This window comes from Schistocerca nitens, chromosome 8 (genome assembly GCF_023898315.1).
Source record: "Schistocerca nitens isolate TAMUIC-IGC-003100 chromosome 8, iqSchNite1.1, whole genome shotgun sequence".
In the NCBI taxonomy this organism is placed as follows: domain Eukaryota; kingdom Metazoa; phylum Arthropoda; class Insecta; order Orthoptera; family Acrididae; genus Schistocerca; species Schistocerca nitens.
In genome coordinates, this window is record NC_064621.1 from 177,948,480 (window position 1) to 177,971,927 (window position 23,448).

Below are 23,448 nucleotides of genomic sequence, written 5' to 3' on the forward strand. Positions count from 1 at the left end.
CATAATATATGGCAACTATATTATATTTTACCGCTTGCTTGTTAGTCACACGAAGTACAAACATATGACAGTGTTAATTGTTATTGTTTTAAATATATTTTAGATTGTGAAAGGTAATAGTAATTTGGAATGGGTGTCAGACAAATTAAAATTTTTTGTAAGAAGACTTTATTTCTGCTGAGACTCTGCATCCTTTTTATTTAAACTACTGTCGGTCATTTTTGCATATGCAGCCATCTTTAAGCAGACAAGTTCATGAATATATGTATCTAATAGCACAGTATCCTCCAAAACAAAGCACAGTACATGTTCTGATTCATGCTGATGAACAAACGGTAGGTAGGTGCAGTGACCAAATAAACTAGTCTACAGTCTCAGCAGAAATGATGTCATCTATCAAGAAATTTCAAAGGACTGTGGAACTAAACCTGAGAAAACAAATAAGCTGAAACTTGTCTAAAAATTGATAATATGCTGTATTCAGATGTTGGTCCTTACTTCTGTAATATTAATACATATCAGTATTCACTCTTTGCATACCATAACTTGTTCTCAGTTAAAAGCAGCATTTGCGTACTAACTTTTTTTTTGTATGAAACTTTAGAATTATCTGAGATTACTTTTGTGCCCTAACAGAAAACTTAATTTCAGCTTAATGTACCTATTCATTGAATATTTCACACTATTAAATTACTAATACTCTCAATTTAGTCCATCAGAATGGAAGTAGCATGTAGTTGGATTTAGAGAAATTATGGGCAAAGGTTAAACCAACTGTAAATAACTCTCTGGAGAATTATGTGCCGAGTAAGTGGATCAGGGATGGCAAAGACTAACCATGGTTTAATAACATTGTTTGGAACATACTGAGGAAGCAGGGATTGTTGCACTCTTGGTTTAGAAAAGAATGTGCAAATGTCAGTGAACAAAAGTTATGAGAAATTTGTGTGTCTGTAAAAAGATACCTTATCAAAAGATCTTGTCGAGAACCTGAGAAAATTCTGGTCCCATGTAAAATCGCTAAGTGGGTCAAGGCTTGTACCCATTAACTTCTTGACCAATTTGAAGTAGTTAGCAACAGGCATCCTTGGCATAGAGCAGTGAAGGAGTTGAAGTTGTAATTGCCTGGTCCAGATGGAATCCAAATTCAGTTTTACGGAGAGAACTTTATGGCAATGTCCCCTCACTTCACTTACATTTATTGTGAATCTCTCATGCAGTCCAAAGTCCCAAGCGACTGGAAAAAAGCACAGGAGACTCTTGTATATCAGAAGGGTAAATGAGAAGTGGACCCACATAATTACAGACCTATCCTTAATTTGTTTGATGTAGAATTCATGAACATATTTTGAGTTTGACTATGACAAATTTCCTTGAGACAGATAAGCTTCTTTTCACAAATCAGCACGGATTTAGAAAGCACTGATCATGTGAAACTAAGCTTGCCCTCTTCTCACATATTCTGCAAACCATGGATGGAGGACAACAGGCAGATTCCATATTCCTAGGTTTTTGGAAAGTCTTTCACACAGGCTTCTAAAGAATGTCTGAGCTCATGGAACAGGTCGCCAGATATGTGATCGATTTGAAAACTTCTTATGTAATTGAACCCAGTACATTGTCCTTGATGCAAGTTTTCATCAAAGACAAGAGTATCATCAGGAGTACTCAGGGAAGTGTGACAGGACTGCTCTAATTCTCTACATACAGAAATGATATGATGGACATGGTGAACAGCAATTTTTGGCTGTTTGCTGATGATAATGTGATGTATGGAATAGTGTTGTTGTTGAGTGATACAAGAAGACTTACACAAAATTTGTACTTGGTGTAATGAGTGGCAGCTTGCTCTAAATGTAGAAAAACGTAAGCTAATGCAGATGAATGGGAAAAACAATCCCATGATGTTAAAAAAAAGCATTGGTAATGCTGCTTGACACAGTAATGCCAATTAAATATCTAGGCATAATGCTGCAAAGCGATCTGAAATGGAATGAGCACATAAGGGTAGTAGTAGGAAACTTTATTGGGAGAATTTTGGGTAAGTATAGTTTATAGTGCTTGAGTGGTTGGGATTCCCAAGAGGTCAGATTGAAGGGAGATATCGAAGCAAGTCTGTGGTGGGCTGCTAGATTTGTTACCAGTAAGTTTGATTAACTTGCAATTATTACGGATATGCTCTGTGAACTGGAAGGAAGATCATGTTCTTTTCATGAAACATGAAACACTGTTGAGAAAATTTAAACAGCTGGCATTTGAAGCTGACTGCAGAATAATTCTACTGCCCCCAGTGTACATTTAGTGTAAGGACCACAAAGAGAAGACAAATTTGGGCCTGTACAGAGGCAAATAGACAGTTGTTTTTTTCCTTGCTCTATTTGTGAGTGGAACAGGGCATTAAATGATTGGTAGTAGCACAAGGCAACCTCTGTCATGCAGCATACAGTGGCTTGAGGAGTATGTACGTAGATGTAGGGGTAAGCATAGGTTAGTTCTCCAAACATTCATAATAATACTGTTAAAAACACTTATTAGATTTCATTCAAGATATTCTGTCCTCCTTTTTACCACAATACATGAACTAGATCATTTCATGACAATGTGCTCATGTTCATGATTCTTTACATGGCTTATGAGTTTATGAACTTACAAAGAATTTTGTCTGGCAATGTAAACTTCCTGTAAGGATTTTTGGCATATTGTTCATGAATGAATGCCTGGAATTTCTATTTTGTTACAGGAATATTCACTCACTGTTTTATCCATTGTGTCCACTGGTCATTTTGTGGGATTCTAATGATGAAAATGTGTGATATATATTTATGATCTTCATTTGCCGAAGTGTCATAATGGAGCTCAGAGGGTAGAAGAGTAACTTTCACTTTTTTTATTTTATTTTAAGAGAAAGGTGGGTGGCAGTGGTGGTGGTGGGAGGGGGGGGGGACATAAAAGGAAAGGGGGGTCCTCAGTTAAAGCAAACACTAATGGCCATTACTCTTAGCAGTTATAAAATGAAGTTTGTCACAGATTTCAGTTTTATTTCTCTTCATTATTCATTTGAGGTTATACCCATGTTTGAAAAGTTAAAATGATAATACTTTTCTGGAGTGTTGGCTTGTATGGTGATGAAACAAAGACAACACAAAATTCAGACAAGAAGAGAATAGAAGCTTTTGAAATGTGATGCTAGGGAAGAATACTGAAGATGAGATGGGTAGATTGAATGTCCAGTGAGGAGGTATTGATCTGAATTGGAGAGAAAAGGAATGGTTGCATTCTGAGTTATCAAGCAATCATCAGTTTGATAATGGAGGGAAGTGTCGATGGGGGTACAAACTGTAGAGATAGAAGAAGGCTCAAATACAGTAATCATATTCAAATGGATGTAGGTTGCTGTAGTTAGGCAAAGATTAAGAATCTTGCATAGGATAGACTAGTGTGGAGAGCTGCATTGAAACATTCTTCAGACTGAAGACCACAACAATAACAACAACAGTCATTATATGATAGGAAAAAACACAGCTGTGGTAGAGGCAAGCGACCATTCAGATTTGGCAAAGCTTGAAAATATGGAACAGTCTTGATCACACAATTGAAACTTTCATCATCAGATAAAAATTAATGACAACAAATAAATGTGTAGATACTAATACAGATATGCACAGGAGTGGTGCATATACAGAATTTTCAATTTTTGCAATTAATCCCATATTTACTTTAGTAAAAGGTTCACTAAAGTGAGCTTATAGACTGGATGCAATGCAGATCCCATCTCATATAGGTGTATTTGACAGTGCCGCTGTCTGTTCAAAGAGAACCATTGCCAAACTGACTTTGGGATAAGGTATCTGAGAAGTAAACAAAGGCTGGTATGTGGCACTAGCATTGCCCATAGAAATGAAATCTTGTATGCCTATATGAGAGGAGACCTGTGTTATATTCAGTCTGTTTGCTCACTTTCATGAGCCATTCACTAAAGTTTGATTTAGATGTATGATATTAATTGTAGAAATTGAAAATTCTGTTATTGCTCACTGCTGTGCAGTGATTTGTTCTCATTAATTTCTTTGAACACTTTATCCCACAACTTCTATCTGATGATGAAATTTTGAAATGCATAATGCTTAATAAAGAATTGTGTGATCATAGCTTTTCTATATATCCAAGTTGTAACAACAACAGCTTTTGTAGAAAATTAATAACTGTTGATAATTCAATTTGTTATCTGTCCTGCTGGTGCTTCTCCAATGGGCTTACATATATCAAAAACCCTGTGACTTGGTATTATGTTATCTGATTGTACTGTCTGATGTGGACCCCTGCTTCATATTAGCAAATTATATTATAGCTCCTCAAAGGATGTTTGGCCCTCATGTCTTGAAAGAAGTACTGCAGCACTTATAAAAAATTGATAAATCACTTATGCTTTTCTGGTTGTTTCTAGGTTTTTCTTTACCTGAGTCCTTTTCTGTAATAATCAGCTTGTGGATTTCTGATGGTTGCAAGGAAATAGTATATTTCACAATAGCTGCAGAATGATAATGGGTCCTATCTGAGAGTCTGAGAATGATTCTTTAAACTATTATGAGCAAAAAGAAAGTTGTTTTATACAAGCAGTAAGAGTTTTCATTTTTGTTAATAAGTGCAACAGCTGGAGGGTAAAAATACTATAGGTAATGGAATATGTTTTATACCTATAGACTGATGCGTTGCATTCTTTATATTGAAAATATCTTAAATGAAAATTTTCAGCAAAAAAACAGGTCAAGGGTTATTATTCTTTTATGAAATACTATCTGAGCCTTTCTGGTGTCTTACTTGGAAATTCGCCATTGATAACTTTGCATTTCTTAATGTGTTTTCATATATATTGTGTGTACAAGTTGTACTTCACCTGTTGCTGTGTTATTTATGGAAACTAGAAAAGTCTCCTTGTGTTTATTTTTCCACTCAAAGTATTGTGATTGCTTTTGACGCTTTGCAGCAAGCAGTGCAAGTGACTTGTCTGTACCGCCAACACCCAATCTGAAGAAGGGAAAAATAAACACTAACCCTGATGCCACAAATGTTGGAGATTCATCAGTGGTAACAATAGATCATGATGATGAAAATAAGAACAAAGCAGAAAGCGTGCGGGAAAAGAAGAAGAGAGAATCAAAAGCTGATCTTTACAGGTAAAAATTCCCTCATGCATATCTGGATAATGAAGTTTTACTGACACACAGTGTGATTGTTAATACATACAGTTTCAGTTTGAATATAATAAGCTTCAGTATTTTAGTAACAATACTCTTCTATGGTAACCCAAAACGAATAAACTTGTATTACATTGAAATAGATGATATAATGAAGAAATGTGGTGGAAACTGAATTGTCTTTCATGTAACTGGTGAATAATTAAATGATGTACCACAATACAACACTGATAGGAAGAAACAGGTTTCAAATTTCTGCCCTGCCATACTGATGTGGACTTTCAAACAGTGAAAAGTCCAGGTTGGAATGTCAACAATATTATGAAAAAGATAAACTGCTACTGAGCATAAAGATGACATGTTGAGTTGCAGACAGCCACAACAAAAAGACTGTTACATATCGAGTTTTCAGCCAAAGCCTTCTTCAGAAAAGAAATCACATACACAAGCACACATGACCGCTATATCCGGCTGCTGCAAACAGAATGCAACTTTTAGGTTGAACAAAATCAGCAATCCAGAGTGAACACTCTGAGAAAGTGGAATCAAGTTTTCAATAGCTTCAGAGATTTTGTGCCCTTAAATTACAAATCTTCTTCTTGTCAGGTACAGTAGTAGAAAGTTGAATTCTGACATCTGGTAGGGTGTCAAGCCTGTTTCTGAACATTGTCTTCATTGCGTTTTTTTTTTTTTTTTTTTTTTCAATCAGTCTACTGACTGGTTTGATGCGGCCCACCACGAATTCCTTTCCTGTGCTAACCTCTTCATCTCAGAGTAGCACTTGCAACCTACGTCCTCAATTATTTGCTTGATGTATTCCAATCTCAGCCTTCCTCTACAGTTTTTGCCCTCTACAGCTACCTCTAGTACCATGGAAGTCATTCCCTCATGTCTTAGCAGATGTCCTATCATCCTGTCCCTTCTCCTTATCAGTGTTTTCCACATATTCCTTTCCTCTCTGATTCTGCGTAGAACCTCTTCATTCCTTACCTTATCAGTCCACCTAATTTTCAACATTCGTCTGTAGCACCACATCTCAAATGCTTCAATTCTCTTCTGTTCCGGTTTTCCCACAGTCCATGTTTCACTACCATACAATGCTGTACTCCAGACATACATCCTCAGAAATTTCTTCCTCAAATTAAGGCCAGTATTTGATATAAGTAGACTTATCTTGGCCAGAAATGCCTTTTTTGCCATAGCGAGTCTGCTTTTGATGTCCTCCTTGCTCCGTCCGTCATTGGTTATTTTACTGCCTAGGTAGCAGAATTCCTTAACTTCATTGACTTCGTGACCATCAATCCTGATGTTAAGTTTCTCGCTGTTCTCATTTATACTACTTCTCATTACCTTCGCCTTTCTCCGATTTACTCTCAAACCATACTGTGTACTCATTAGACTGTTCATTCCGTTCAGCAGATCATTTAATTCTTCTTCACTTTCACTCAGGATAGCAATGTCATCAGCAAATCGTAACATTGATATCCTTTCACCTTGTATTTTAATTCCACTCCTGAACCTTTCTTTTATTTCCATCATTGCTTCCTCGACGTACATATTGAACAGTAGAGGCGAAAGGCTACGGCCTTGTCTTACACCCTTCTTAATACGAGCACTTCGTTCTTGTTGCATTGCCGTATTATAAGAATATCCTGCTTCACACAATTAAAACAATAATAGCTTGTTCTAATCAACTCAGCTTCTTCTGATAAATCTACCCAGAAATTACATAATGGCTAATCTTTGTACTTTTGATTATATTAGAGTCACTTGTTAACTCAATTAGATTTTCATCAATTAGATTTTTATAGTCTCTTACACTTAAAGCCTTAGCTGTTATGGAAAGTGGATTTTGAGCCTTGGAATTATTCTCACAGATCTTTGGAAAGTATTGCAGAAGAGTTTTTCCCAAGTTAAGTAAGTGCTTTGTGAACAGCTTAGAAACTACTTCATATATTAAAAAAAAAAAAAAAAATTCAGTCAAACATCCACATAATGCAAGAAAACAATTAAAATTGTTTTCTTGAACTGAATAAATCAAAAATTTTAATTTTCTCACAAAAGATTCAATTTTGTCTCTTGTATTAAAAATTGTAACACTATTTCCTTGCAATGATTAATTTTGCTGCACTTTGTAAAAATGTCTGCAAAATATTTAACTTTTATCAACAATAAAGGATTTCTTAAAATTTCAATAAAATTTTGTACTGAATTATGCTGCATATTACGGGAGTCCAGTAACTCAGTAATAAAGCCTTTCTAGTGCTTTTCCTCTGGATAGCCATCTCACTTTTGTATGTAATAAAAGTGCATTGTGTTCACTACCTATTTTGTTGCACAAAATTTTGAACAATCTGGACTGCAGTGGTTGAGATTTTACACAGTTTATTATTTTGAGCATTTCAGATGTATTTCAAATCACTAGGCACTATGTTTTGTTACTAGAGATTGCCTAAGCAAATACAATGACTGCTGCTGCTTCTTGTAGCTGCTCATATCATAAATGGTACAGCTCCCTTGATTTTTCCTATCAGATCTGAAGTACTATCTTTGCAAATATCGATACACTTCTTCCAATGATCTCATGTTTTATAGTGTAATCATTAATTCAGTGAAATATATCTTCACCTGTTGCTTTTTTATGTAAATATGTGGTCATGAATAAATCTTTTTCAATACTTTTATTAAATATACATCGAACAAATACTAATAGTTCAGCTAGTCCTGTGATATCTGTGGATTTGTCCATTTTTTAGTGCATAATCACTGCAAACTCTAAATTGATAAATCAACTCCTTCCTTGTGGCAGCAAAACGAGCTTTGATGTGTAATGAAACAGTATTATTAGAAAATTGTACCACTTCTATTGTTGTGGCAGTCTGCTCTTTAATAATGCACTACACTGTGTCTTTTACACATGGTTTAACAAGTTTTTCTCCAGTTGAATGAACTTAACAATTAAGCGCAATACAGCAGCTAACACAGTGAGATGCATAAATTACATTTTCATGTTTGGTTTTTGCAAAAGTAATTATTTGATGTTTAGATTTTTCTATTGAGTCACACTGGCTTTTAAAAAAGTTGATGTCTTTTCCTTTATGATCAGCATGCATTGTTTCTAAGTGCTTCCAAAGTTAGGCTGGGTCAAAGAATTGTTCATAAGTTCTGTTTGACATAAAACACAGGAGCCTCTGACATGGCAGTACACATGAATCCAAAGTTTAACACGTTTGCTTTGGCTGATGCTTATAAGCGTTTCCGCAATCAACATGCCAGTGCCGCCAATGCTTACAAGTGTTTCCGTGATCAACAAGCCAGTGCAGGTAAAGCTTATAAGTGGCGCGTCCACTAGCTGAGTACTCATTTTAGTTTGTTCGGCTGTGCACTCGTGTTAGTGCAAGCAACCAACGAGATATCACGTAACATTTTCCTGTCTGCAGGTGTGTGTTTTCATCTTTAGTCGTCTGTGTTGGGCATTGTTTGCAATGGTGGTGGACCAACCGATACCGGGGCCTACTAACCCGAAAAAGACTAGGAAGAGTGAACAATATACTGACCATGAGTTACTAAGCATGTTAGAAGATAGTGATGTTGAGTTGAGAGGGGACGAACCAGAGGAGGGTGGCTGGAATTTGGAGACTGCAGAAACATACCATAGTAATGACAGTGTGGAAGCAGAACTGTCGTATACATTTCGCGACAGTTTGGAATCTGACAAAAACGGATGACGATGATAAGGAAATCACCAATGATAAAAACCCGTGCTCGCAGAAGTAAGCAAACCAGGTGCGACTTGGCATGTAGAACCACATGGAATGCAGTATCATCCATTTACAAAAGCAGAATGTTTGTAGATAAATCTTGCTGGCAATACGCCAATGGATTTCTTTAGGCTACTGATTACAGATGACATACTGGAGTTCGTAGAGGATGAAACAAACAGTAATGCACACAATATATTTACGAGCGAAAATACAAAAGGGGGCTCTAGAATTAGTAATTGGAAACATGTAAGTATAGGAGAAATACTAGTCTTCCTGGGTATTTCATTACATATGGGTAATATCAAATATGCCCAATTACAAGACTACTGGAAGAAAGACCGACTGTTCGAAAATAGAGGAATTGCAATGAGTATGGGCAGAGACGGATATTTGCTCGTCTTACGCTCACTGCATTTTGCGAAAAATGCGCTGTGTACATGGGGATGCGTGGTGATATGGGGGGAAAAGGGCATGCTGAAAAGATAGTATTACATTTGTTGGAAGAGAAGCTGCATGTTGGTCATCACGTTTACATGGACAATTTTTACAACAGCTGTGCTTTAGCTAAAACCCTGTTGAATGCAAAAACACGTTGCACCAGGACACTAAGGGTAAATAGGAGAAATACCCCTAAAGATGTGGTATGCACAAAACTGGGGAAAGGAGACACTATTGTACGCTATTCGGACAGTGTAATGATTGGCAAATGAAAGGATAGATGAGAGGTCTCCTGTATTTCCACAGAATATCCTAATACAATTGGACATGTGTCGAATGCACGCCAGCAAATAGTCTCAAAACCACTGCCAATTATCAAATATAATAGTTGTATACCTGGGACCGATAGGCAGGACCAGATGTTGTCATATTATTTATGTGACCAAGAGACTATCCGCTGGCCAAAGAAATAGAATACAAATAATTCAGGAAGTACTTCCACCAATGGATGTTGCAAAAGGTGTGCGTAACAAATATTGTAAAGACACATGCATTGTGTAAAAGCGGGACGCAACTGAAGGGAAGAAGCAAGTTATGAGGAAGTGTGCTGAACGGGACAAGCGTACGGATACACCATACGTGTGCATAACGTGTCCAAACAAACCTGGATTCTCCTTTGAACTGTTGCACAATTAAACATCTGTAATGTAATGAGATGTCATATCTTCAGAGAAAGATCTGTTCGTGTTGGATTTGTGAACTGTTTGTATTTGTTTTATTTGACTGTTGTTACATTTATTGCTCAGAACACGAGGTTTCTGTACAGTATGTGGAATTATTTGTGGTTTGCTATAAAAACATCACCTCTAAACCTTGCAAACTTATTTGTTATATGGGATTGAGTTTCCATAGCACCACATTGCAGATGAGTTCTGTTTCTTTTTCTCAGTTTGATAGATCTTTTGGTGTTTTCAGACTCTAATTCTTTCTCTGTTTGCAATAAATGCATATGACGCTTATAATCGTCGGACAGCTAGCATAATATAAATTCTGTAAAAAAAAAAGAATTATGTTGAAATGCTTTCTTTATGCTTTAAATAACATATTAACAAAAGTATGTAGGCCTGTAACGTGTCAATGCTAAGTAGCAGTTCAGCCTCAAGGAAGTGCAGGAAATGGAGCAATAACATATCTGCCACATGGTGTACAGACAAACGAGGGGGGGGGGGGGGGATGTTGCTATGTTTGTCTTTCAGTGGTGATCTGTCAGGCATGCTCCTGCCTCATCAGTTGTGGTATTAACTGCAAATGGCAGAAACAAATTTCATGGAAGCCCTTCACAGAAACATTAATATTCAAACATACCCACTACATTATTTATCTCTCAATTGACACATTCAACATGACTTCATCATGATAGTACAACATCCGTTAGATTGTTGAGGTTTGCAGCAGTCAAAAAGTGTACTGGCATGTGCTGTGTTCGAATTCAGAACATCATTCTCTGCCGATAGCTTTCTCAATATGTAAGCCTGATCATTTTTATGAGCAAGTGTGAAAACGTGATTTCAGGATACAAAATTTTATCACGTGTCATTGTGTGTGTTATCATTTCAACAGTAAATGCAGCTCTCAGGTGAAATGAATTTATGAAATTAAATTAGGAACCATTCTATTAACTATAAAATTGTTTAACATGAACCAAGTCAGTGGAGAATCAAAACATGAAACAGCTGATTCACATTTACATTTTCCACTGATTTGGTTCATCTTGAAGAATTTATTTGGCTGTATGCACCGTCAGAAGCTCAGCAGTAGACAGTGATGAAATATTATATATAAATGTGTTATTTACTAATTCCTACTCCAAACAATAAACTGTTCAGTGGGTTTCATATGGAATTTTGGTAAATTATTTGGTGCTTCATTTTTTCAGCCTTACAGTTAACCATAATTCACTCTTTTGCCAAAATTTGTGAGATTAGATCTATGTGTGTAAATTTTAGTCCCAATTACATTACATAAAAAAATCAGAGAGCCATTTAAAGCACTGAGTGTAGGTGGGTGTAACTCAGGTTCACCAAACATGGTTCAAACATATTGGCATGTATTCCATCAACTTCTACAGTACAGTTACAAACAAATGGAGATTAATTAATACTGGGATGTGGAAAATGGTCCTCTGCATTTGTGGATGTAACAACAGTCAGTCTTTATTATTTCATACCATTTATTCAGAATGATGTGGTCATGGAGTGCCTCATTTTAGTTGTATAGATTGCCAATTTTACCAAGTGAAGCGAAGTCTCCTGTACCCTACCACCATCTCCTGTCAATACTGTAACAGATATGATCAAAAAATAAGAAGTATCTCGTAATGGCACATATGAACTAAAGCAAAAATGTATGCAATGAAAATACATGTCTGCTGCCCGTCTTATTCCATGTATAAAAGAAAAATAAAATGTGAAAAAAAAAATTATACTACCACTCCAACATTAATTTATTTTGGTTCAGATGAGCTTATCAGTCCATTCCTTTCACAGGTACTAATCACAAGCAGGGCATCAAAGCTCAACTTAGCATTGCAAATACAGGGATTTGATTAATTTTAATTGATAAAACAATGCATACTTAAAACTTCCTGGCAGATTAAAACTGTGTGCCGGACCGAGACTCGAACTCAGGACCTTTGCCTTTCATCTTGGGTAAGTGCTCTATCACTGAGCTACCCAAGCATGATTCACAACCCAACCTCACAGCTCTACTTCCACCAGCACCTCGTCCTACCTTCCACACCTCACAGAGCTCTTCTGCGACCCTTGCAGAACTAGCAGTCCTGGAAGAAAGGATATTGTGGAGACATGGCTTAGCCATAGCCTGAGGGATGTTTCCAGAATGAAATTTTCACTCTGCAGTGGAGTGTACAATGGTATGAAACTTCTTGGCAGATTAAAATTGTGCCGGACTGAGACTTAAATTTGGGATCTTTGCAAAGATCCCAAGTTTGAATCTCCATCCAGCACAGAGCTTTAATCTGCCAGGAAGTTTCATATCAGTGCTTACTCCACTGCAGAGTGAAAATTTGACTGTGGAAACACATACTTACTTTTGAATTATGTGTTATTCCTACAGATTAGCTTCCTCCACCTCTAGATGTTTGTATACTGAAGACTTAACAAGTATTTTACTGGTGTATGTTAATCATATTTGTAAAGAATGTATCATCAATGCTGTCAACAGTATTGTGCTGCCAAAACAACTTGTCCGTTGCTACACAGAATGCTGGCAACAGAGGAAGTATTTTACTGATGTATTTTAATCAGATTTATGGAGAATGTGTCATTAGTGCTGTCAACAGTACTGTGCTACCAAGACAACTAGCCCATTGCTGTGAAAAGTGCTGACAACAGAGGAAAGAGAACCAAAGCGGTCTTAGTTGAGTGGGTTGGATGTGTGGTGAAAAGACTTTCTGCCATCTTTATTCTACACCATACATATCAGCTGGGTTTCATGAAAGTGTATTACAGATGCATTCTTGTTGAAATGTGGTGCTTGTTTGTAGTAATGATTATGAAACAAGTTACATGTACACTGTTGTAACTCAGTTACTCTATGTGTAGAAGGGGTGTGACATTTTGAACATCCATTTGACATGCGGGCAGGCAGAGATGCAGCGTGTAATGACACTGTTGGATCACATTGGTTGACAGTTGTTCCAACAGTGATGACTTCCAACTTCTGCCAACAATTATTAATAAGAAGGGACCAAACTGGTGGCAGCGCAATATATGCTAGTTTCATAGCTGGAAAATATGCCTAATGTTATTGGCAATCACATGCACATGAGGTTTTGTGACATCAACAGTGGTCGGTTATGAAATTTACATGTGTTAAATGAGTATCATCAAAACGTTAAAAATGTTATGATATTAATAATTTTTCATGGAGCACTTATTTGCTTCCTGTGGAAAACCCGTGTTCTCAGAACACAGTTTGGGAAACCCTGAAATAGAAGACAGAGAAATAGCTTTTGGAGATCAAATAGTGAAGACAACATAGGATCCAACAGCCAAAAGGATATACACCTTTATAAATCTTTTGATGACAAATGAGATATTGAATTTAACTGACAAAAGGAGAAAATATAAAAATGCAGCAAATGAGGAAGGTATAAGAGAATATAGACATCTAAACAATGCGATTGACAAAAAGTGCAAAACTGTCAAGCAGGTATAGCTGGAGGGCAAATGCAAGGCTGTATAAACATGCACGACCAGAGGAAACATAAATGACAGCTATAGGAAAATCAGAGACAGCCGGAGGAAAGAGAAACAGCTCTATCAATGAATGTTAAGAGCTCAAATGCCAAGCCAGTACTAATCAAAAAAGGGAAGGCTGAATGGTAGAAGGAAGATATAGAAGGGTTGCACAAGGGAAATGAGTTTAAGGCAATATTATAGAAAGACGAGAGTAAAGTAAATAAGGGTGAGATGGGAGAATGAGATACTGGCAGAAGTAAAGCTGTGAGTACCGGGCGTGAGTTGTGCTTCGGTAGCTCAGATGGTAGAGCACTTGCCCGCGAAAGGCAAAGGTCCCGAGTTCGAGTCTTGGTCGGGCACACAGTTTTAATCTGCCAGGAAGTTTCAAGGGTGAGATGCGTGATATGATACTTTGAGATACAGTAGACGACATTCCCTCAGAATTTTTGAGATCCCTGGGAGAGCCATCCATGACAAAAATTTTCCATGTGGAGCACATAACATGAGACAGGCCAAATACCCTCAGACTTGAAGAAGAATGGAATAATTACAATGTCAAAGGAAGCCAAGTGTGAATATTATTGAACTATTGGTTTAATAAGACATGGTTGCAAAACACTGACATGAATTATTTACAAAAGAATGGAAAAAACTGGTAGAGGTTGACCTAGGGCAACATCACTTCAGGTTCTGTAGAACTGCTGATCTATGACTTGTCTTTGAAGATAGGTTGAAGAGAGGTCCACCAGTGTTAGCAACATTTATATATTTAGAGAATCTTTGACAATGTTGATTGAACTATACTCTCTGAAATTCAGAGGGTGGCAGGAATAAAACAGTGAAATGTTATCCCCAACTTGTACTGTAACTGGACTGTAGATATGAGTTGAAGCATATGAAAGGAAGCAGTAGTTAGAAGGTAGTGAGAAGGTTGCATCCTGATGTTATTCAATCTTTGCACAGGCAAGCTGTGCAGGAACAGAAGGAGAAATTTGGGGGGGAGGGGGTGACTGAATTTCAGACAGAAAAAAAATTAAGATTTGCTGATGACATTGTAATTTTCTAAGAGATGGCAAAGGACTGGAAAGAGAGGAACGTATAGTGTTTTGAAAAGAAGCTATAAGATAAAAATTAACAAAAGTAAAATGAGGATAATGGAATGTTGTCTAATCAAATCAGATGAAGCTGGGGGAATTATAGTTAGGCTGCTGGAAGAACAGCCAAATGCTTCACGGATGTGGAATGCTTTCTGTCGAGGGGACACTATGGTGCCAATCCGAGCTGTGGAATTCATAAAAGTTGCCATGGTGAGAGTTCTGCATTGTGACCCCTATAACTTAAGGTCACACACAGTCAAGCAATGGGTGACCAATGTGGCATAACAACAAACAGCCATGTAATAACATTGGCAACATAGCTGCCAGCTGTCACAGATGTTCTTTCAGCAGCTTGACTCTAGATTAATAAATGAGATACTAAAAGTAATAGGCAAGATTTGCTGTTTGGGCAGCAAAATAGCTATTGATGGCCAAAGTAGATTTGATATAAAATCCAGGAAAGCATTTTGCAAAAAGAGAAAGTTGTTAACACTGAATCTAATTTAAGTTTTAGGAAGTCTTTTCTGAAGCTATATGTCTAAAATTCACCTTAGACTCAAATGAAACATAGACAACAAAGACTTCAGACCAGTATAGAATAGAAACTTTTGAAATGTGGTGCTACAGAAGAATGCTGAAGATGAGATGGGTAGATCAAATAACTAATGAGGAGGAAGGGGGGAGGGGGGTGGAAGACCAAATTTGTAGCAGACCTTGACCAAAAGAAGGGATTGGTTGGTGGATCACATCCTGAGAATCATTAGTTTGGTAATGAAGGGAAGTGAGGGGGTAAAGCTGTAGAGGGAGACTGAGGCTTGAAGCCAGTAAGTGGGTACAAATGGATGCATGTTACAGTAGTTATGCATAGATGAAGAAACTTGCAAAGAATAGACTAGCAGGAAGAGCTGCATCAAATTAGTCTTTGGACTGAAGACCACAACAAGAAGTGAATCAGTGATAACAAAACAATAAAAATAAATGTTTTCCAGACACTTAATCAATGTTGAGAATGATGATATTATATGCCATCTCAGGAAAAAAAAGAGAAAAAAAAAAAAAAACAGTCCTACTGAGCAAATGACTGTTTATCTTCTCCACAGTTATTGTCTGATTCCACAACAACACCAAAGTACTCAGTGTACCACATGTCTTGTTCCAGTTTCCTCACAGAGTTAAGACTGTGTTATTATACTTCTCGATATATGATGTCATGCAATTAATGAAAGTCTGTACGGATTTTCTCACTCTTCGTTTGTGAAAAAAGAGGTTCCAGTACTGTGACCTTCCAGGGGGAAGGGTTGTTTTTGAAATTAAGACTTCTTAAAATGTTATATTAATGCTTCTCTGCTTATTTTAGAAGTGTGAATCCAACATTTGTATAGATAAAAAAGCTACATTGTACCACATCTAAAAATCTGCAGTTGTAATTTTTTTCATCAGACATAACATTATCGAGTATCAGTGCATACCATCACAAATCAAGCACTGGATTTTCTGGCATCAAGTGGTTTCAATGTTTCTTTTTTGTGTGGTGTTCAGGTTATCCTTCTTCTTCTTCTCTCTCTCTCTCTCTTTTTTTTTTTTTTTAAGACATGTAACATCCATATTGTGTAGCAGATAAATTTTATTGATGACAGGTTTATCACTGCAGCTTATGAATAGGTTCTGCAGTGTACCTGTGTCAGTTCCAAATACCAGAGTAACAGACGATACATGCTGATACCACTCACAAGGGAACGGACCAGTCCTACATGTCAGAACCTACACTGAAAGTTTTCACACAGGAAGAATACATCAAAAGAAATGTATTGTTGGAATTTTAGCTTCTAAGACACACTGTTTTTAAAAAATGTGAAATTTACTAATTTTTGCCACACAAATTACTGCTTGTAACAGCGGTTTGTACAGGCTTTGCTGCCTAGCACACAAAGTGGTGAATAAGCAGACACGCCCATGACAAGAGAATGTAGCTCGAAATACAAGGTATGCACATGTGAATTTACGCACTTAAACCACACCAAAAATGTCTCACAGCATTAATTTGTTGAGTGACTTGCCATCCATATCAACAATTGAACTGCTGTAGATATAATTTTACAGTAAGTGAGTAGCAGAAGAAAGAAAATAAGGCAGTGTATGACTTACATTACGGATGACTTCCATCATTTGGAACTTTAATTTGTTGACATATAATATTTTTCAACAATTCCTATAGCACAATAGTTGTGATGGTTTTTTGAATAATGTATATTTTACTAACAATGAAACAGTTCTTGTTTACTCTCTGGTGTAGTCACAAAAATGCTAAAGTGTTTAAAAGATGTTTATGATAACAGACATTTACCTTACACCGGGCAATTAATGCATTGAGCACTTCACAGCAAGTACTAGTTTTATTTAGACAGAATTGGAATGGAGTAAGAAATGTTTGTGGCCATTGTTCTGCATATTGTGCTGTATACTTATTTGATCAAATTCATAAAACGTGATGATGGAAACTGACAATGCAAAAAGGACTGAACTATAACAATACTGTTCTGCTGATAAACATGAAATGACAAAGCACTTTTCAAAATCACTATGTTTGGTTGAAAAATTTCTTCATCAAGGGTCTGAATCACACTCTAGTTCTGTGTGGAATCCAAATTGTTTTAAGTATTTTCAGCATCCTACTAAAGACTGAGGTGCCAGTATGTCGAGGGCAAGAGTCCAGAAAAAGCAATCGATTATTTTCTGCAACTTATAAAAAGACTTTCATAAGTAACATTGAAAATTATTATCTCTCATTTTTTCAAGTTTTCTACATTTATTACAAGATTTTCCTAGTAAACAGTCTTTTTAAAATTTTAAGTCCTAATTTGACTTGAGGTTCCTGAAGACATATGCTGTGGAAACAGTAATCCACTGATAGTTATCACTGGTGCTGTTGTATAAAAATGTATCATAGCATTCATCAACTGCACAAAAAACATTGCCCTATATTCGCTTTGAATGAAAAAGTGCAGTCTTCATGCAGATCTTGCATGAAACTTGACACTGGCTTTACACATAACATTTAGGAGATAACAAGAAGCTTCGTCTAATTATCAGCTATGGATTTCTCTGTAGTATTGCCGTGTAATGACATCTGTACACATGTACTTGAAATAAAATTTGTAATTTTGCAACTTCCTTTTCCATATAATTTTCTGAATTCTTTCAGCCAGTTTAAAGACACTTGGAACTGGTAATACTCATCTCATTTGCAGTTCAGAATGCTCATTCCTGCAGATCTCCCTCAGTAACTGTAAACTGTCTCTGAAACAGTTCTAAATCTTTTGAATAGTTTTTCTTTCACACTTTTGTTAAGTTTCGTTTTGGCATATATTTTGTACTTAATGTAAATCTTTCTCACATTTTTACAATTTGTGTTCAGATTTTATGAAATGAAAGTGGCTTTGCACATTGCTTAATTTTAATAGTTTTTCTCTCCTTCATTTAAACAAAAAATTCACAGCCTTGACCTTGTCACTGAAAGCTATTACTGTACATGTTTTCTTCGGGCTAGGAAGGTGCTGTTTTTTTTGTTCTGGGATTCAAGAAGTAGAACAATCATCATTCAAACAGTAATTCATGAAATCATCAGAGTTATTTCCTGTTTTTCCCTAATGATTCCACAATTTCTAATGAAATGTTGAGATAATTTGAATGAATGTGCAAGAAATCAACTAATAAATTGCATTCCAAGTTCTTTATATTTCATTTTTGCAAGGTTGAAAACATTAATTGGATTCCACAGTACTGCGAAACTCTGAAACCTGCATGAAGACAGATGCTATTAGCAAGCATATGTGATAAGAAAACAGAGAAAATTAAATCAGTTTATCTCCACTGTTAACTCTTAGCAGTGCCACAGAGGCATCTGCTAATTATTATGAATATTAAATGACTCAAGAATTTGAGCAAATAGCAACAGTGAACAATTGTGTCAGAGAAACAATCAATGAAATCTGAAATTCACTTTACAAATTAAGATTGCATTGTGTTGTGTTATCTGTCTACCACTGTTTTGACAATAAAGATTATGTTCCTTCCATATTGCACATCCACTGTCTGCTGCAGCTCCGGTAGGACTTATATTTCTCCAGCCACCTGCTGAGCTATGAATTTGGCAATGTTCAACATTTTTAAAAAGTATTTGCAGTGTGTCCTAGCAGCTAAAATTTTGACATTGTGTTTCTTCATTGTATTTCAGGGCAGGTTTCAGTATGTTAGCTTGGACCATTCCCTTGTCAGTATTCAACTGCAGAATGTGTACCTTATCATTCAACAGTGCAGTAGCTGATTAGTGATAGTAGTGTTATGATGAAATAAGTGAATTTTTAATGCTGTGTATGGAATGGCATGTCTACAGTAAATTGTTGGTATTATGTTGATACAGTGAAACCTCTATATAACATTTTTCAAGGGACCACAAATTCTGAACACTGTATAGAGGAAAACACTATAAAGAGGAAGGCTTCCAAATAATAATTATCGGGCATTACTGAAGATCGGGATACCACTAATAAGCTTTGACAAATGGTGCCATAGATTACATTTTAAATTTTCACAACACTGTAATATGATGTTCATTGCAAATTATCAATGTAACAAATGATTAGTTTTTTGTGATTAAAACATGGAGCCCAATAGGTGGATGGGTGAAAGGAAATGGATCAGTTTGTACTGTAAAAAGTTATAACAGATTCTTAAGATATGACATCATCATTGTCCAAAGCTGACAGGTGGTATCCCGTTCTTCAGTTGACTCAATTGTAGAATATGAGCCAAATTTTGTTTATGATACACTGAACATACTACATAAAAACACAGTAAATGGTACAGATTAAAAAAAAGAATTAGTTACAAAAAATTACTTTAATAATTAAATTATGAAATGGAACTTAAATTTGCACAAACTCTTGGAACCTATGCAACCTGAAAATCACATACCTACGATTTTTAAAATATTCAAGCACGCCTGTTTGTTTTCTATTTCTCCTAGACACTATTGCAATCTTTTCTTGCTCCAAATGATCAAGCTGAACTACTGTTCTGTCCTCAAGTCTATGGGTCATCATATATCTCCTAAATGTTTTAAAGCCTTCAGCTGCCTTAGTATATGAGGGCACAGGGTCATCTTCCTTGTCACTGTCACTTTCACTATACTATTATTCTCCAAGCTTCTATCTGCAGTCAGCTCCTCAATACTTTGTACTCCTGTGGTTGCCACGTTGTAATCCACAGCCCCAAAGCCCTCAAAAGTGACAGAATCATTGCCTATTAATTCCTAAAACTCTTGCAAATCACTTGCAACATCTTCCACAGGAGCTGCCATCTGATTCTGACAGAATCCCACATTTTTTAAACAGTTTTCAATAGTCTCAGCACTGACTCCCCTCCACGAGTACATAATTAAATTCATTGCCTGTAAAATACTTTCACATTTCTCAGAAAGATACATCTGGTGGATGTGCCGCACATCTGTCCACAAACAGCAGCACTTTTCTTGCAGCACTCACCATTTTGGCATCAAATTCTCCGAGAAACTGAAATGGCGCCAAAAAGATTGTAAGTGGAATGTGCGTCACGTATCACATGACCGGGTTCTGCCGCTGACAAATGAAACACTCTGAGTGCGGGATTTCCGAGCCGGTGCCAACTGTGAATCCACAGAACAGAAAACGATGCGTCTAGATCCAGTCACTTAAATGTTATGAAGAGGTAAATAATTGACTGGGGTTCCAAAAATATGAGTGTTACATGGAGGAAATTGTAATATAGAGGAAACACAGTAAAGAGGAAAATTTAACATTGTTTATATGGGCTTTTAGTCGGGACCGAGAAAAACGGACGTAACATAGAGGAAAACGTTATATGGAGGAATGTTATAAAGAGGTTTCACTGTATATCTATCTCCTCTACTCATCCTTCTCCAAAAAAATTATTCATTATGAAAACTTGTATGTCTTGTTTCAGAGGTGCTGATGGCAATTCACTACCAAAAGATGTGTTGAACAATCTCACACAGTTTCAGAGGAACCAGAAGAAGGGCACAATTGATGTGTGGTGGCTGTATGATGATGGAGGTGAGTAGAATTATCCAATATGATTCAGTCGTAAAAGTAATACCCGGATTTTGAGAAGAAGTCACTACTAAAAAGAAGAACAGCATAATTTTGCATAAGAAAATGAGTTATAATGAAGATAATAAGTTACAACTGTACCAAACATAAAACTAAACTCAGAATGTGAGAACATAGAAATGAGGAGCCACACAGTGTTTGGCATTTATTTATTCTTGCTCTTCATCTTCTTAAATGTCCTAACACAGATATTACAGGGAAGTGCAGAAACTGTAATTTTTGCTAGTGACATAAACATATTAACCAAGGCCTCCATGTCAGTACCTGGTTCCCAACAAATATTTCAACAACCTAACCTAACCAACTTTAAAAAATATAGTTATGCAGTTTCAAACAAATAATGATTAGGAACTTGTGTAAGTATTAGATATTAATAGACATAAGTATTAGATATTAATAGACGTGAACTAAGTGAAACACGTTTTATAAAACTTTTAGATGTTATGATCTGAAACAATCTCAAGTTGACATATTTTGCGATTGTGAATGTTTCTCAATATTCTGACGTGCATAAAAATTTTGGCTGCATTCGACTTTGTTCTATGGAACTACCTTCTGAAGCATTGCAGACACACTCAAACAAACAGTTACTCTGCAAAACTGGATTGTAATAATATTGTGTAAAGCAAGTAATTAAGCATCTTCCAGAGACAACCTCAAACATCTGCCTTTTATGGTGCTAGAGGTTATCAATAGCAAATTAAATTTACAATGATAACTCATTAGAACAATTTCCATGTGGTTTTTGCCATCTTGCCTAGCACACAAAACTGGTGCTCATAGTCTTAAATAAAGGTCCTTAAAAACTATCAAAAGGCACAAGCAAGAAATTGGAAACTTCTGCCAATTATGAAGTACATCGAAAAAGATTTTAAAATATATTATGGTGTATATTTATAAACTGAAAATCTGTTTTAATTACACTGTTGGTAACAGTGCCCATTGTCAGTTTGCATCTGTTCTTACAGCAAGTGAATGATATTTTTATGACAATTACATGTAAATGTTATGACATCAGCAACAAATAAAAAGCAGCTGATTATCATAATCAGAGAAGTGCCACTTTTTTTCCAAAGTTGTGCCTGTCCTGCTAATTATATTGTGTTAGGGTATCAACAATTTTTTTTTTCGTATTGTGATACATTACACAAAAATAAAGGTTCCCTTTCATTTTGTTTCTGTGGTCTTCAGTCCAAAGACTGGTTTGATGCAAGTCTCCGGGCTAGTCTGTCCTGCGCTGCAACCTACATTCATTTGTATCTGATTAGTGGAGTCAAGTCTTGTTGCCCCTCCCCTCCCCCATACAATTTTTACCCCCACATTTACCTACAATAACTGATAATTCATTGTGTGAAATAGAGAAGCTGTGAATACGTGCTGTGTTTATGCTCAAGTTTGATAGCTGACCTCCAGTTATCAGTTTCATTGTCTGTCATTTAGACTCAAAAAAATTATATAATAATAGGAAATTGTTGATAAAATATTTAAGAAATGGCTGTCAGTGGCTCAGCATCTCCTGTACATGGTGAGCATTTGTCTTTTCTCATACTTCTTCTGAAGCCTAGCAAAATTGACCGAGCGAGGTGGCGCAGTGGTTAGCACACTGGACTCGCATTCGGGAGGACGACGGTTCAATCCCGTCTCCGGCCATGCTGATTTAGGTTTTCCGTGATTTCCCTAAATCGTTTCAGGCAAATGCCGGGATGGTTCCTTCGAAAGGGCACGGCCGATTTCCTTCCCAATCCTTCCCTAACCCGAGCTTGCGCTCCGTCTCTAATGACCTTGTTGTCGAAGGACGTTAAACACTAACCACCACCACCACCTAGCAAAATTAGTTTTAAAATGAAATTAAAGTTGTTTCTTTCAACAATTTCAAAAGCACCGTGAACGAAATTTTGAGTACAAAATGCATAAGCATTCTACATTAATTTTAGGTTCCCCTAAAACTGATGTGATCTAGTTCATTCCAATGACTCATACATATAATCTATGAATTTTAATAGCAGCTAACTGAGTAACTCACACACTGCCAGGAATTTACATCAGAATTGACATAACACAACATTTGATTCAACTGATTGGTCTGAGATTGTAACAAGCTGCAGTAAATCAACAGTGCAGTTTTATCATCAGAGTAATTTGTATTCTGGTGCTCTGTGCAAAATGTTCGATACTGCACAAAAACTTATGTCTCTTCTTCTACATGTGCCCAGTATCATTTCTTGCACATAATTTCATATCTGTAACTTAATTGGTAATTTAGTAGTTGCTAGTTGCCATCTCTCTCTCCATCTGTCTTTGTGTGTGGTTTTCTCATACCACTGTTCCACCTCAATTGGATAAAAAAGAACCTAGAGAAGTTACTAAGAGTTTTCTCTTAATAACTGCTGGTTTAATGTGTAATGAAGACAATAGCTTCTTTGGTTGATGGCAGTTTAATTTGCAGTGGAGCCAGTTGCTTCTTTGGTTGATGTTTTCATTTTGGAATGGGATTTGTACTAATTAGTAGATGATTTTAATTGAAA

At 36.4% G+C, this 23,448-nt stretch overlaps 1 protein-coding gene across 1 annotated transcript in view; it reads left to right on the top strand.

Moving 5' to 3' along the window:
- The window catches only part of LOC126198529 (bumetanide-sensitive sodium-(potassium)-chloride cotransporter), a 603,867-nt gene that overhangs the window by 561,609 nt on the left and 18,810 nt on the right, over positions 1 to 23,448 (top strand). Inside the window, exons 14-15 of the mRNA XM_049934924.1 lie at positions 4,985 to 5,174; positions 20,757 to 20,866. Of these exons, the coding sequence (XP_049790881.1) occupies positions 4,985 to 5,174; positions 20,757 to 20,866 (300 nt within the window). The remainder of the gene's footprint in view (positions 1 to 4,984; positions 5,175 to 20,756; positions 20,867 to 23,448) is intronic.